At 44.4% G+C, this 13,244-nt stretch overlaps 1 protein-coding gene and 1 long non-coding RNA gene across 6 annotated transcripts in view; one reads left to right on the top strand and one right to left on the bottom strand.

The window, feature by feature from the left end:
* Nucleotides 1-13,244, top strand: part of LOC137327835 (activating molecule in BECN1-regulated autophagy protein 1-like) — a 400,989-nt gene that overhangs the window by 26,642 nt on the left and 361,103 nt on the right. For all 4 annotated transcript variants that reach the window (XM_067993681.1, XM_067993682.1, XM_067993679.1 and 1 more), the window contains exon 7: nt 7,889-9,354. In XM_067993681.1, the coding sequence (XP_067849782.1) occupies nt 7,889-9,354 (1,466 nt within the window). The remainder of the gene's footprint in view (nt 1-7,888; nt 9,355-13,244) is intronic.
* LOC137327837 (uncharacterized) overlaps nt 1-13,244 on the bottom strand; it is an 85,688-nt gene that overhangs the window by 9,764 nt on the left and 62,680 nt on the right. The window lies entirely within an intron of this gene.

Genomic DNA, 13,244 nt, shown 5'->3' with positions numbered 1-13,244 from the left:
ATGTTACTGTGTGTGCTGGATGCCATTCTCAGCCCTAGCCTGCTTAGCCCTTCCTCTCTCTTTTTCACCCACCCGACTGCTTCCTACCATGTCCACAATTACTGAGCTTGAGTGGCAGCAGCCAGCCACCAGGGAATTAAAAGAAAACAACCAAAGGAATTGGGAGAGAGGGGAAAGGAGAATCAATCATAACTTAAATTTTGTTGCTTGACTTCTCAACTGAAGTTCTTTGCAGTACCCATAGGCTCAGACTTGCCTGCACATTCCCATATATGTGCCAATCCCAGGCATCCACTGGCCCCCTACTTTCTCTCAGCCGACCTCTGCCAGTTTTTCTTTTGTCAGTCCATGTTGCAGCAGTTCCTGAACATTAGTTTCCCACCTGTTCTTGGGGTCCATTTCATTCGTGCTCCACATTGGCCAGCATCTTGCTGCACACCCTGGCTTTATAAAAGGTCAGAGATTGAGAATATCGCTCATGGACCATATGTGAGAGCCATAAAGATAGTGAGACTTAGGGAAGGAGAGACCCATTGAAAAAGACAAGGGATGAGCAATGAGTTGGGCACTCTGCCGCCAGATATAGGGACCACGCTGAGAAAAGTGTTTGAGCCATACAGAGAGAGAGAGAGAGAGAGAGAGAGAGGGAAAATTCAAATCTAGATCGGGAGATGAACAAAGTAGAGAGTGAGAGAAGCAGAGGCACAGTTACAGCTGAGATGTTATTTTATTCGTCTGAGCAATGCCATAGGAGGTCAACTATATTAATTCTAATCATTGCTATTTTAAATTTATTTCTTTGACGGTTGAAGAATTTTTGTGACTTGCCTACATTTCAAATACTAATTTTTCACTAAGGCTTAATGGATCTGAAGAATTAATGATTTCAATATATAAGTTTAAAAAAAAATCAATAGAATCATTGTCAGTTGAAATATCAGTACTACTTAGTGCATATATTTTACCTATGAACACAGCCCTTCAAAAACTAATATGTCAATGCACTTTGGTTTGATGGTGCGGATGTTTGTGTGCTGGGGAGTGAATTTGATACTGTTATTAAGTTCTGAGTATTTGAGACATGTTTATTACATTATAATTTTGTCGGCATGAAATTGCAAGGGCATTGTGCTGCAGAGCATATGAATACCTTTCCAGTGAGCTGTCCGTAGATGGCAAGTTAAAATCAAAACTGAAATATTAAAAATTAAACTTCTGCCAAACAGTTTGCTATATTTGATTAGCTTTGTATGAGATTCTGCTGCACACTTGCTTGTGATGATGCTAGAAAAATAAGACATGCTAAGCATATCTGATTCCATTTGGGTCATGTCAGATTCACAAATTAAATGCAATGTAGTTCACTCTGCTTGAGTGACTTTTTTATTATTGAATCATTCTTGCTAAATAATTCTTATGTAATTTCCTATTCAGTGATTTTATTTTTTACCAGCTTTTTGAACAATTGTAATTTATCTTGAAATAATACAAGGTGAGAGCTGGAAAGATGCCTCTGAGATGGTAATGTTTTAATGCTGTAACTTTTGTTATGGGAGTCATAGATACTGCGATTTCTATGTTTTTATCAAAAAGTCATATAGGGCGGTGACAATTAAATCTTTTGAATCACGGCAAGCTCCTCCGATCAGTGGAGCAAATCACGATGCTACTGCCTTTTCCCGCCCCCCGAGCCCTGTAGTTGCCAAAAAAAATGGGATAGAGGGAGATAAAAATAGAAGAGTAAGAATAGGGATGGAGAGGAAAGGAGAGATTCTAAATAGTGGCAGTTAAATCTGATGAAGTAGCTAATGACCTAAGCAAAATTTGCAAGTGATTGGAATTATGGTGGATGAAATTCAATACAGATAAGTGCACAGTATTAGACATGGGAAGACAAAATTGCAGATGTACTTAATGAATGGTAGTGAACGGGCACGTGAATGGTTGAAAGGTCTGGGAGTGCCAATATACTCAGTACTTCATCTTGTGAAGTTATTGCAGAGCAGGAATCAACAAACCAAACAACATGCTTAGATATATTGCCAAATCAATAGAGTACAAGTATGGGGTCATCCTGTTGAAGCTGTGTCGTGCTCTGGTCTGAGTGCACCTTCCAATACCTTGAACTTCAGTTCTGGTCACTAAAGCAAAAGGAGACGAACCAAGCTCTGGAAGTGATGCAGAGAAGGGCAATGAGGCTGATCCCCAGCATCAGAGGATTGAGTTAGAAAAATTTGGTTCTTGAACAAAGGTGGGGAGATTCCTTAAGTAAGTATACAAGATCCTAAGTGGATTAGAAAAGTTTAATCAGGAACATCATTTCATTTTAAATTATGAATATATGCTATGGGGACTTAGTTACAGTCTGGTAAAAGGCAAGTTCAGGACTGATAGCAGGAAGCATTTCTCATGCCAAGTGATTACTGTCTGCAATGCTAGTGGAGGCAAAAACTGAAAATGTTCAATATAGTTTGATGTTACGGTGGAATAGCAGTTTGCTCTGGAAAGATGAACTAGATGGGTCACGTTGTTTTCTTAATCTGTACCTTTCTTCGATCCTTGTGAATGGAAGAAAGAATAGCAAAAAGAAAAAGGAACTATATTGAGACGAGGGGAACGAGTAGAGAGGTATGTCCTGCTCTAATGCTTCAATTAGGCAGGAGAGTGAAACACAGAAGTGGAGGAGAGAAGCAAGACCCTCAGAATTGGGAGAAAGTGAGAAATTTATAACACAATATAGTTTGGTTACCACAAAATGTGTCTTGAGTTTTTCTTGGGTTTTTTTTGACATTTTTACGACAACTATTGTATGATTTTCCCTAAAATTTATCATGACAATATTATAGCTTAATGTTACGGCCTCAATTGGTAATGTGGCGCCTCTCATTTTAAGTTGAAAATATCCATGCTCTCGCTGGATCAAATTTGTGTTTATCTTTGAAAACCGTTTGTGCACAGCCAGAGTAGGTTATATTTCATGGAATAGAACGATGCTGTTTGTGTTCCACAATATTGTGATTATTTTACCATATATATTAAGCGTTACATTTCTGTGAAAGTGTATTGCTTCTCAGTTTGAAAATATCCTGGATCCACAAATATCTGATTGATTATATAAAGGAGATCCATTTACAAGGTTGCTTCGACCATCTGATTTGAATCTACAGGAATAAGGTGACTGTGGATGTGATGATATGGGGACTGCGCATAATGAAACAACTTGTATGCTATGAAACAACCTCAATTATACCCCTGAAATAAGGTAGATTAAAATATAAAATAGGGAAAATTTACAGTAATGCATATTTTAGAATTTACTGAAGGTATTTGTGTAGTGTTGCCATTGCAAGCATTTGGTTCAGTGTTTGGGGCTTCTGTTCTCATTGTTGTGTCTTTCGCTAAGGTGGGTGCAGTTAGTGTTGAGGTAGCAAATGAGTTTAAGCCTCCATGAATAGGCTCCCAACTGCTTGAAACTGACTCGGCGACAGGCAGAAAGCTATACATTGAAAGTGATGTCTATGGGGTGCACATCAGTCGTTTCACCCCAAAGGTCGGTTGGGGGTAGGGGTTGCACCTTTGTACAGCTAACAGACTTGTGCTTGCTGTTGCAGTGTGTGGACAGGGGAATAATAAGGAAGGGTCTCCTCTCTGTTGCATGGGACCTAAGGAACTTTTCTGCAGCATTATGAGGCCAGTCAAGGCTTCCTGGATTGCAGTAAAAAAAACAGTTGGATGTTGGGGCATGAGCAGCAGGGTGCAAATGTTGCAACCGCCCTTCGCATGCCCACCTTTCAACAAAGAATAAAATTTACAGTTATTAAGATATGTGGTGCGTGCAATGAAGAATTTTAATTTGACCATCCTGCGTCCTGCTGTGCACATGATCTATGTCCACACCTCTCTTAATTCCTCATCGATTAAGTGGTGTTGCTAGATTTTGTGTGCAATCTGTTAACATGGAAGTGAACATTATGGACAGGGTGGAGGTATTTCTGCAGGGTTCTTTCAGGATGTGGCGGTAGAGTTCCAGCGGGTCATGGTGAAGTTTTTGAGTAATTGTTCTGGAGGTAAAATTCTAACCCAAAGGTAGCACAATAAGCTATGTTGGGTGAGGTGGTTGTTTTCTGGCAAACTATTAGAAGGACTTGATCTAGATCTTATCCTGGTGATATTCATGCTGGTCCCCGAATGTGCTTGGTGAGCGTTTCTGGGACTTTACTGTTGGTCCAGATTGGGATAATGTGCCATGGGGATCTTCAGGGTTGCTCAAACTTCTTTCCAGATTGATAGATTTACTGCTAATAGAAAGTGTTTTAAGATCTAAATCTGAGGGTTTACCGTAGAACTTTATCTGAGGGTAATTTAGGACAAGGAGCTGGCAGTGAAGCATGACTTCCATTCTGGTCATGGGTTTTATGAGGAGACCTGTTCCAGGCCATGGAGCCTGCGCTACAGGCACAAATAACAACAACAACTTGCATTTGTATAGCGCCTTTAACGTAGTAAAACGTCTCAGATGCTTCACAGGAATGTTATCAGACAAAATTTGATGCAGAGCCACATAAGGAGATATTAGGACAGGTGACCAAAAGCTTGGGCAAAGAGGTAGATTTTGTCTTAAAGGAGGAGAGAGAGACAGAGAGATTTAGCGAGGGAATTCCAGAGATTAGGGCCTAGGCAGCTGAAAGCATGACCGTCAGTGGTGGAGCGATTAAAATCTAGGATAGGCAAGAATTAAAGGCGCGCAGAGATCTTGAAGGCTTGTAGGGCTGGAGGAGGTTACAGAGATAGGGAGCGGGAAGGCCATTGAGGGATTGGAAAACAAGGATGAGAATTTTAAAATCGAGGCGTTCCCGGGCCGGGAGCCAATGTTGGTCTGCGAGCACAGGGATCATGGGTGAACAGGACTTGGTGCAAGTTCGGATACGGGCAGCAGAGTTTTGGATGAGCTCACATTAATGGATGGTGGAAGACGGGAGGCTGGCCAGGGGAGCATTGGAATAGTTTAGTCTAGAGGTAGCAAAGGCCTGGATGAGGGTTTCAGCAGCAAATGAGCTGAGGCAGGGGTGGAGAAGGGTTATGATACGGAGGTGGAAGCAGGCGGTCTTGATGATGGAATGGGTATGTGGTCGGGAGATCATCTCCGGTTCAAATAGGACACCAAGTTTGCGAACAGTCTGGTTCAGCCTCAGTGGCCAGGGCAAGGGATGGAGTTGGTAGGTAGGGATCGGAGTTTGTGGTGGGGACTTTAGACAATGGCTTTGGTCTTCCCAATATTTAGTTGGAGGAAACTTTTGCTCATCCAGTGCTGGATGTCAGACAAGCAGTGTGACAAATGAGAGACAGTGGTTGAGAGAGGTGATGGTGAGGTAGAGCTGGGTGTCATCAGCGTACATGTGGATCCTGATGTGTTTTGAGATGATGTCACCAAGGGGCAGCATATAGATGAGAAATAGGAGGGGGCCAAGGATAGATCCTTTGGGGACTTGAGGTAACGGTGCGGGAGCGGGAAGAGAAGCAGATGATTCTCTGGCTATGACTGAATAAATAAGAATGGAACCAGGCAATGGCAGTCCCACCTAGCTGGACGATGGAGGATGGCGTTGCCAACGGTGTCAAAGGCTGCAGACAGGCCGAGAAGGATGAGAGATAGTTTACCACGGTCACAGTCTTGGAGGATGTTATTTGAGAGTTTGATAAAGGCCGTTTCAGTACTGTGGCAGGGGCAGAAATCTGATTGAAGGGATTCAAACATGGAGTTGCGGGACAGATGTGCATGGATTTGGGAGCTGACAACGGATTCGAGGACTTTGGAGAGGAAAGGGAGGTTGGTTAAGGGGTGGTAGTTTGCAAGGACAGAGAGGTCAAGGGTGTTTTTTTTGAGAAGGGGATGATGACTGCAGATTTGAAGGGGAGGAGGACAGTACCTGAGAAGAGGGAACCATTAACAATATCACCTAACATGGGGACCATGAAGGGAAGTTGGGTGGTCAGCAGTTTGATGGGAATAGGGTCGAGGGAGCAGCAGGTGGTCTCATGGTCAAGATGAGGGGAGATAGGAGAGAAACTAGAGAAAGATACGAGTTCAGGGCTATGGAGGGGGGAACATTAGGGGAAGTTTGGATAGGTGGGCTAGGGGAGGGAGGGAAGCAGCAGCTGAATGGATGGTCTCAATCTTAGTGACACAGAAGTCCATGAGCTCCTCGCACATGTTGGTGGAAGGTGCAGGGGAGAGGGGTTTAAGAAGTAGTGGAGAAGAGAAACCGGTGGTTATCTTGGCATCCAGAATGATCCTGGAATAGTGAGCAGTTTTGGTAGAGGAGAGCAGGACCCGATCGTGCTTTATGTGGTCCAACCAAATCTGAAGATGAACGGCTAAACCAGTTGTCCACCATAAACGTTCAAGTCTGCATCCCTTCGACTTTAGGGAGCAGAGATGAGGGCCTTGCCAGGGGGAACGGCCATGGTGAGAGAGAGTAATGATTTTAATGGGGACAGGGGCAGCAAAGATAGAAGTGATGGTGCGATGGAGCAGATCGATAGCTGCAGAAATGTCATGGAGAATGGAGGGCCAAATGCTAGTCAGTTGGGAATTTAAAACTGCAGCTGTAAATGATTTGGTGGGGGGGGGGAGTTTTTTTCCGGGGCGGACACAGAAGGAAATGGGGTTGGGAGGGGGGAGGGGAATGTGGAATTCAAGAAAATGGTGAGAGATTGACATGATGGGAGGCCACGTGAGATGGCAAGGTCGAGGGGATGGCCATGAATATGGGTAGATGAGTTTACGTGGAGGGAGAGATTAAGAGAGGATAGGAGGCCAGTGAACTCTGGAGAGAGAGCATGATGAGTTGAGATGGAAGTTGAAATCACCAAGGATGAGAAACCGCCCAGTGCAGAGGCTGAGGGAGGAAAGCAGGGAAGATATCTCGATGAGAAACTTGACTTGGTACTTGGGTGGACGGTAGAGAATGAGGATTTTAAAAGAGAGGCGAGAGGGGTGGAACAAGGTGAGATGCTCAATGGAGGAGAAGGTGCCGGAGGAGTAGCGGGACAGACTTTGGTGTGATTTGGTGCTAAGGGCCACACCGCAGCGGTCTGGGCAGGACAAGTGGTGGAAGATATAGCCTGGTGGGGAGGCCTCATGAAGGGGGAAGGTGTCATCACCCTGAAGCCAGGTTTTCGTCAAGGCCGTGCTGTCAATGCAATCATCCACACTAAGCTCAAGGATGGCAAGGGCCTTGTTCACAATTGAACGGACGTTCTGGAGGGAGATGTGGAGAGGGGCGGTGATAGCTGATCCACTGGCAGAGTCCACAGGGTCAGCGCTGGGAGGGGTGAGTGGGACGGGAAGGAGATTGGCAAAATTAGCCCCCAGTGGGCGCTCTGGGCGGGTAAGCCAGTAAGAGAGTAGGATGGGGCAGTTCGGATTGCTGCTCGTAAGAAGGCAGCGACAAGTACCTCGGTGGGCCCTTCAGAGGATGCCAAGGAAGGCGCAGAAGGAAGCTGTCGGCTTATCTAAGAGGGAGTCAAGCCTGGGACTGCGGCCAGAGAGTAGGAAGTATGAGTAGTGCTTAAGGGTTGGGGTTGGGATTTGGAGGGGTAGAGTACCCGAAAGGGGAGAAATGAAAGGAAGCATGACGACAGGAGAGAAGGGCCTAGGAGGGATAAAGAGAAAAAGAAATACATGTGGAATGTTGTCGTAAATTATATCCTGGTGATCTTCCTACTTCAATACTCGTCCCGTTCTTTCATTTTTTCTTCCAAAAATAGTGAAATGGAAATGCACTTAAAGAAAGCTATTGGGTTTGTAATTGAGAATTCTTGAAGAGAACAGATGCGTCGGATTCTGCAGCTTTACATATTCTAATTATTTAATTTTTTCCCCCAGAATGACGATGATGGTGAAATTCCATTGGACAACGTCGAGACACCTCAGTATCGTCAGCGATCTTTCCTCCAATCACAGCCTGTCCGTAGAACACCACTGCTCCACAACTTTCTTCACATGTTGTCCTCACGGTCATCCGGTACGACAACTGGAGATCAGAGCCAGAGTGAGGAGAGCAATTTGCCAGCAGGTGAAAGTGGTAGGACTTCGGTATATGCTGTGCTTCGCGACCGCTTCAGCTACCCTGTCCAGGAGTGTGTTCACCACATGGGATTAGTTTGTTTTTGTAGCCGCTGCTCTGCCCTGAGGTCGTCCTCCTCCTCTTCCGTGCCCAGTGAAGACAGTACCCCTTCAACATCCTCTGCAGCCACCACCTCTACATCTGCACGGACTGAGCCTCGCATTCCTCCAGAAAGGCCCTTATCCCAGCCTGACCCTCGTATTCCTGACCGCCCTTCTGCGTTCAGTACTGTAAACTATGAGAACTCTGGCAATTCTCTCCGAAATCTGTCCGCAGCCACTAGCAGGAGGGGCTTATTAGGGCACACAGCATACCAGTCGGGGGGATTGCAACAATCTAACCCTAGCCCAGGGTACAGGGAACAGAGTTCAAGGTTAAGTGGGTCTGATTGGACAAGAACAATGCTGAACATATCGCCACGGTCGGAATTGGAAAGCATGCCACCCCCTAGGACTAGTGCATCATCTGTGAGCTTACTGTCTGTGCTGAGACAGCAGGAGACGAATGCTCAACCTGTTTACACATTAGCCTCTGAGGGGAGAGGTGTCTCGAGTCCTGGTACAAGTAGCAGTACTAACAGCGGTGCTAACAGCAGCACAGGCGAAGAGAGACCGAACAACCAGCCCTCTGTCAGGAATGTCCTCCAGTGTAACCTGAGCCGCTATTTCATGGAGATGGACCGCTTCCAGGACGTGGATCAACGAGTTGGTGGAGAGTCCAATCAATCCCAGCAGGTGCAGGAGATCCTAAATAATAATATAGAACCTAATAGAGCAGGGCCATCGCAGCAAAATGGCGAAAACACTTCCAATTCATCAGGTGGACATCTTAGTCGTTGCAGAGCCTGCCATAACCTTTTGACTTTCAACCATGACACTCAGCGATGGGAGCGGACCACACAACTTTTTTCATCCAACGAGGGCAGCTCTTGGCATGTGCCAAACAATTACGAGCCACTAGGGCAGGGTAGCAGCCAGTCCCCAACCCCACCGAGTAGAGGAATCATGGGCAGGGCTCATGGATTGAGTGGCTCAGAAGGCAGATTTGCCCGTCATGGCTCTGGCCAGCAAGGGGAACGTACAATGGGTTTAACGTTTAACAATGAAACGGGACACTGGGAGCGGGTGTACAGTCAGCCAACAACAAACAGAATGTCGAATGTTTCACAAGAGGCCTTAAACCAAGAAATGCCTGAAGAAAACTCGGAAGAAAATTTACTGAGAAGGTAATTTTTGTTATTAGTTTTTAAGAATATATGAAGTTTAAAATAATTTTAAGAAGCACCTGTGCTCCAAATAGGTAATTATCTAAAGCAAAACAAACTGGCTGCAGGAAGTTTCACATGTCCAAGGCACGATAATGGTACATGCTCACATCAGCTCTTGCTCTATTTCATATGCATCCGCATTGAGTACACGAGCACACAATTTGTGATTGTCATTAACAAGTCCACAATGAGCTTGAAATTACAGCATCTTGTTTAGTATTTAAATTCACGATGCTTGGTTAAATGCAACCTTCAGTAATAACTTGGGTTAACTACAGTTAAGTACATTGGGTGACCCACATTTGAAATTGCAATCTCTGCTTCAGCTGGAGGGTGTTGGACTCATGAGAGTTCCCTGGACCTCTTGAGTGCATTAGGTGTTTGCTGGTCAATGATAATAATCTTGACTGTGGATGTGAAGAGGGCTGTGGGGTGGTGGAGGGCAGCAGCGAGGCTGTAACAGGTTGTGATGAAAGGGCAGTGCTGTAAATTGTTCTCCTTCTGTAGTTACCAATTACTGCCCCATCAGTCTACACTCAATCATCAGCAAAGTGACGGAAGGTGTCGTTGACAGTGCTATCAAGCGGCACTTACTCACCAATAACCTGCTCACCGATACTCAGTTTGGATTCCGTCAGGACCACTCGGTTCCAGACCTCATTACAGCCTTGGTCTAAACATGGACAAAAGAGCTGAATTCTGGAGGTGAGGTGAGAGTAATTGTCCTTGACATCAAGGCAGTATTTGACTGATCAAGGAGCCCTAGTAAAATGGAAGTCAATGGGAATTGGTTGGGGTGGGGGGAACTCTCCAGTGGCTGGAGTCATACTTAGCACAAAGGAGGTTGGTAGTGGTTGTTGGAGGCCAATCATCTCAACCCGAGGATATCGCTACCTAGCAGCACTGTGGGAGAACCTTCACCACGTCAACTGCAGCGGTTCAAGAAGGCGACTCACCACCACCTTCTCCAGGGCAATTAGGGATGGTCAATAAATGCTGGTCTTGCCAGCGACGCCCAGATCCCGTGCATGAATAAGAAAAAAAGCAGTTAGGAAGGCAAATGGCAAGTTGGCCTTTATTGCAAGGGGGTTGGAGTACAAGAAGTCTTGCTACAATTGTACAGGGCTTTGGTGATACCACACCTGGAGTACAGTGTACAGTTTTGGTCTCCTTATCTAAGGAAGGATATACTTGCCTTAGAGGCAGTGCAACGAAGGTTCATGGGATTGATTCCTGGGATGAGAGGGCTGTCCCATGAGGAGAGATTGAGTAGAATGGGCCTATGTTCTCGAGTGCAGAAGAATGAGAGGTGATCTCATTGAAACATATAAGATTCTGAGGGGGCTTGACAGGGTAGATGCTGAGAGGTTGTTTCCCCTGGCTGGAAAGTCTGGAACTAGGGAGCATAGTCTCAGGATAAGGGGTCGGCCATTTAAGACTGAGGTGAAGAGGAATTTCTTCACTCAGGGTTGTGAATCTTTGGAATTCTCTACTCCAGAGGGCTGTGGATGCTGAGTTGTTGAGTATATTCAAGGCTGAGACTGATAGATTTTTGGATTCATGGGGATCGGGTGGGAAAGTGGAGTTGAGGTCGAAGATCAGCCATGATATTGAATGGCATATCAGGCTCGAGGTGCCGTACGGTCGTCTACTTCTTCTATTTATGTTTCTTATGCCAGTTTAGATCATTATCCTGTTTTACCTCTAGTGTGTCAACCGTGTTAATCATACCACAGTCGGAGTATACTGCTACAAGAGGATGACCATAAACTGTCATGTGACAGGCTTCTTGCTCAAGGCTGAAGTTTTTATAACCAGGTCATGAAGTACGAAAGAGCAGCTGAAACTCCCTTGTCCTCGTTTATGTTTGCTCATTCTCGACAGGCGAGAGCTTTTGAGCCAACCAGCCAGTTGAGAAAACTCTGAGTATTATTTTTCCTCTTTCTGCCTTGCAGCGCAGTATTAGTGTGTAAAGTCCAGGGGAAAGCAAACATAAAGTACCGCATTAAAATGTAATGTTGCGGTACCTGAGTCGGTGACCTGAGCATTTACGCAAGCTTCAGTGGCATACTCTGAACCTGTTGGGGGAGGTTTAAATGTCTTGAGTTGCATGTCTTTAAGTTCACAATGAACTTCTCAACTCCTCTTGCTTGCTTCAAGCATATTGGTTCTGACCGTATGACATGCAGCAATGTCAGTCCAGTATGATATGCATAAGAAAGTTTTAAGTCATTTTTCATTGCCAATGTAACCTGGGTTTTTATGGGTATTTTTCAGTTTGTACTTTTAGCCTCAAAAATGGTGGAGGGGAATTAGAGCCCAAAAAACCTGGGTAAATTCAAATAAAATCAGTTTTAAAAAATTGAACATCACTGAATCTCAAGAGAACAAGCAGACTAACAAGGCGCAATTAAGCTAAATGACAACCCACAACTATTTATTTCATAGATATCACTTTTATGGCCACAATGGTAGTTCACATAATATAATGCAAGTTGCGGTGATCACAAAGTACTGTCAAACTATTTGAGTAGTAAAATAAATTGATAGTATTTGTGAATGGACTGTGTGCTGTCAACTGCTGACTGCTAAAATTAATGTTTAAAGTAACACATCATAGTATCGTGAGACATTAATATTGTTAGTTAGACTCGTATCGAATAGTTGATGCTAAAATTTAGTTCAGCAGAATGTGCTATGTGGTCATTGCGTGCTGTGTATCCATCTTTTTAATAACTTGGCTGTAATCAACATGGAGTAGGCCATTCAATCGCTCAAGCCTGTTCCGCCATTCAATTAGATCATGGCTGTTGCTCCATATTCCCTTGATACCCGTATCTTTCAAAAAAAAATCTGTCGATCTCAGTCTTAAAAATTTTCAATTGACCCAGCATCCACAGTCATTTGGGGGGAGCGCTCCAGATTTCGACGATGCTTTGTCTGAAAAAGTGCTTCCTGATTTCACTTGCGAATGCCCTAGCTCTAATTTGAAGATTATATGCCCCTTTGTTCTGGATTCTCTGCCAGAGGATTTAGTTCCTCTGTATATAGCCTGTCAAAACCCTTGATCATTTTCAAGACCTTGATTAAATCACCCCTCAACCTTCTCAACTCTGAGGAATACAAACCAAGTTTATCCAATCTGTACTCAAAATTTAAACTTCAAACCCTGGTATCATTTTGGTGAATTTATATTGTATCCCTTCCAAGTGGGTTGGTGCTAAACGAATAGGGTGCGCATTGTTGGGACTGATGGTCTAATGTTTTTTTTGTATCTACTGAGGCACTCGATGGTGGCTGATAGAATTTATGTTTATATAGATGTACATATTAAAAAAGAAAAGACAATTTTTGATTTGCAACATTTGCCCCTCATTTCTGTGGGCATCCTCTTGCTTTGTCCAAACTGCCTTTATTCGTATGAGCCTTGATGGGGAGTATTAGTTGGTTATTTTATTGTAGAGGAATTAGAATTGAGCTTGATCCTGGCCTTACTAAGTGTGGTCTTCACAAACACATCTCTCAGTGGGATTAATGGTTAGCAGTCAGGAGCAGATTCCTGGCTTTTTTTCTTCACCCCTCACTCTAATTTCTGCAGCCTGGATTACTACTACCACCCCCCCCCCCCCCCACCCACTTCTGAGATCAAGTAATCCAATAAAAAACAGGGATCAAAGGTGTGTGTGGCTTAGTATTACACTGGGCAGCATATTAGTCCACTGAAGTATCTAGGATGATTCTTAGATTTTACTTTTCTCCTTGGACCACCTGGCAATCCCTGATCAAAGTCTTGGCCAAATGTGAGTTAGCTCCTTGGTGGTGCACAAGAGTGGCCAAGAACAATTTAT

Source organism: Heptranchias perlo, chromosome 12 (genome assembly GCF_035084215.1).
Source record: "Heptranchias perlo isolate sHepPer1 chromosome 12, sHepPer1.hap1, whole genome shotgun sequence".
Lineage (NCBI taxonomy): Eukaryota > Metazoa > Chordata > Chondrichthyes > Hexanchiformes > Hexanchidae > Heptranchias > Heptranchias perlo.
The sequence above is the reverse complement of the archived record's forward strand: the minus strand, read 5'-3'. Positions and strand labels throughout refer to the sequence as shown.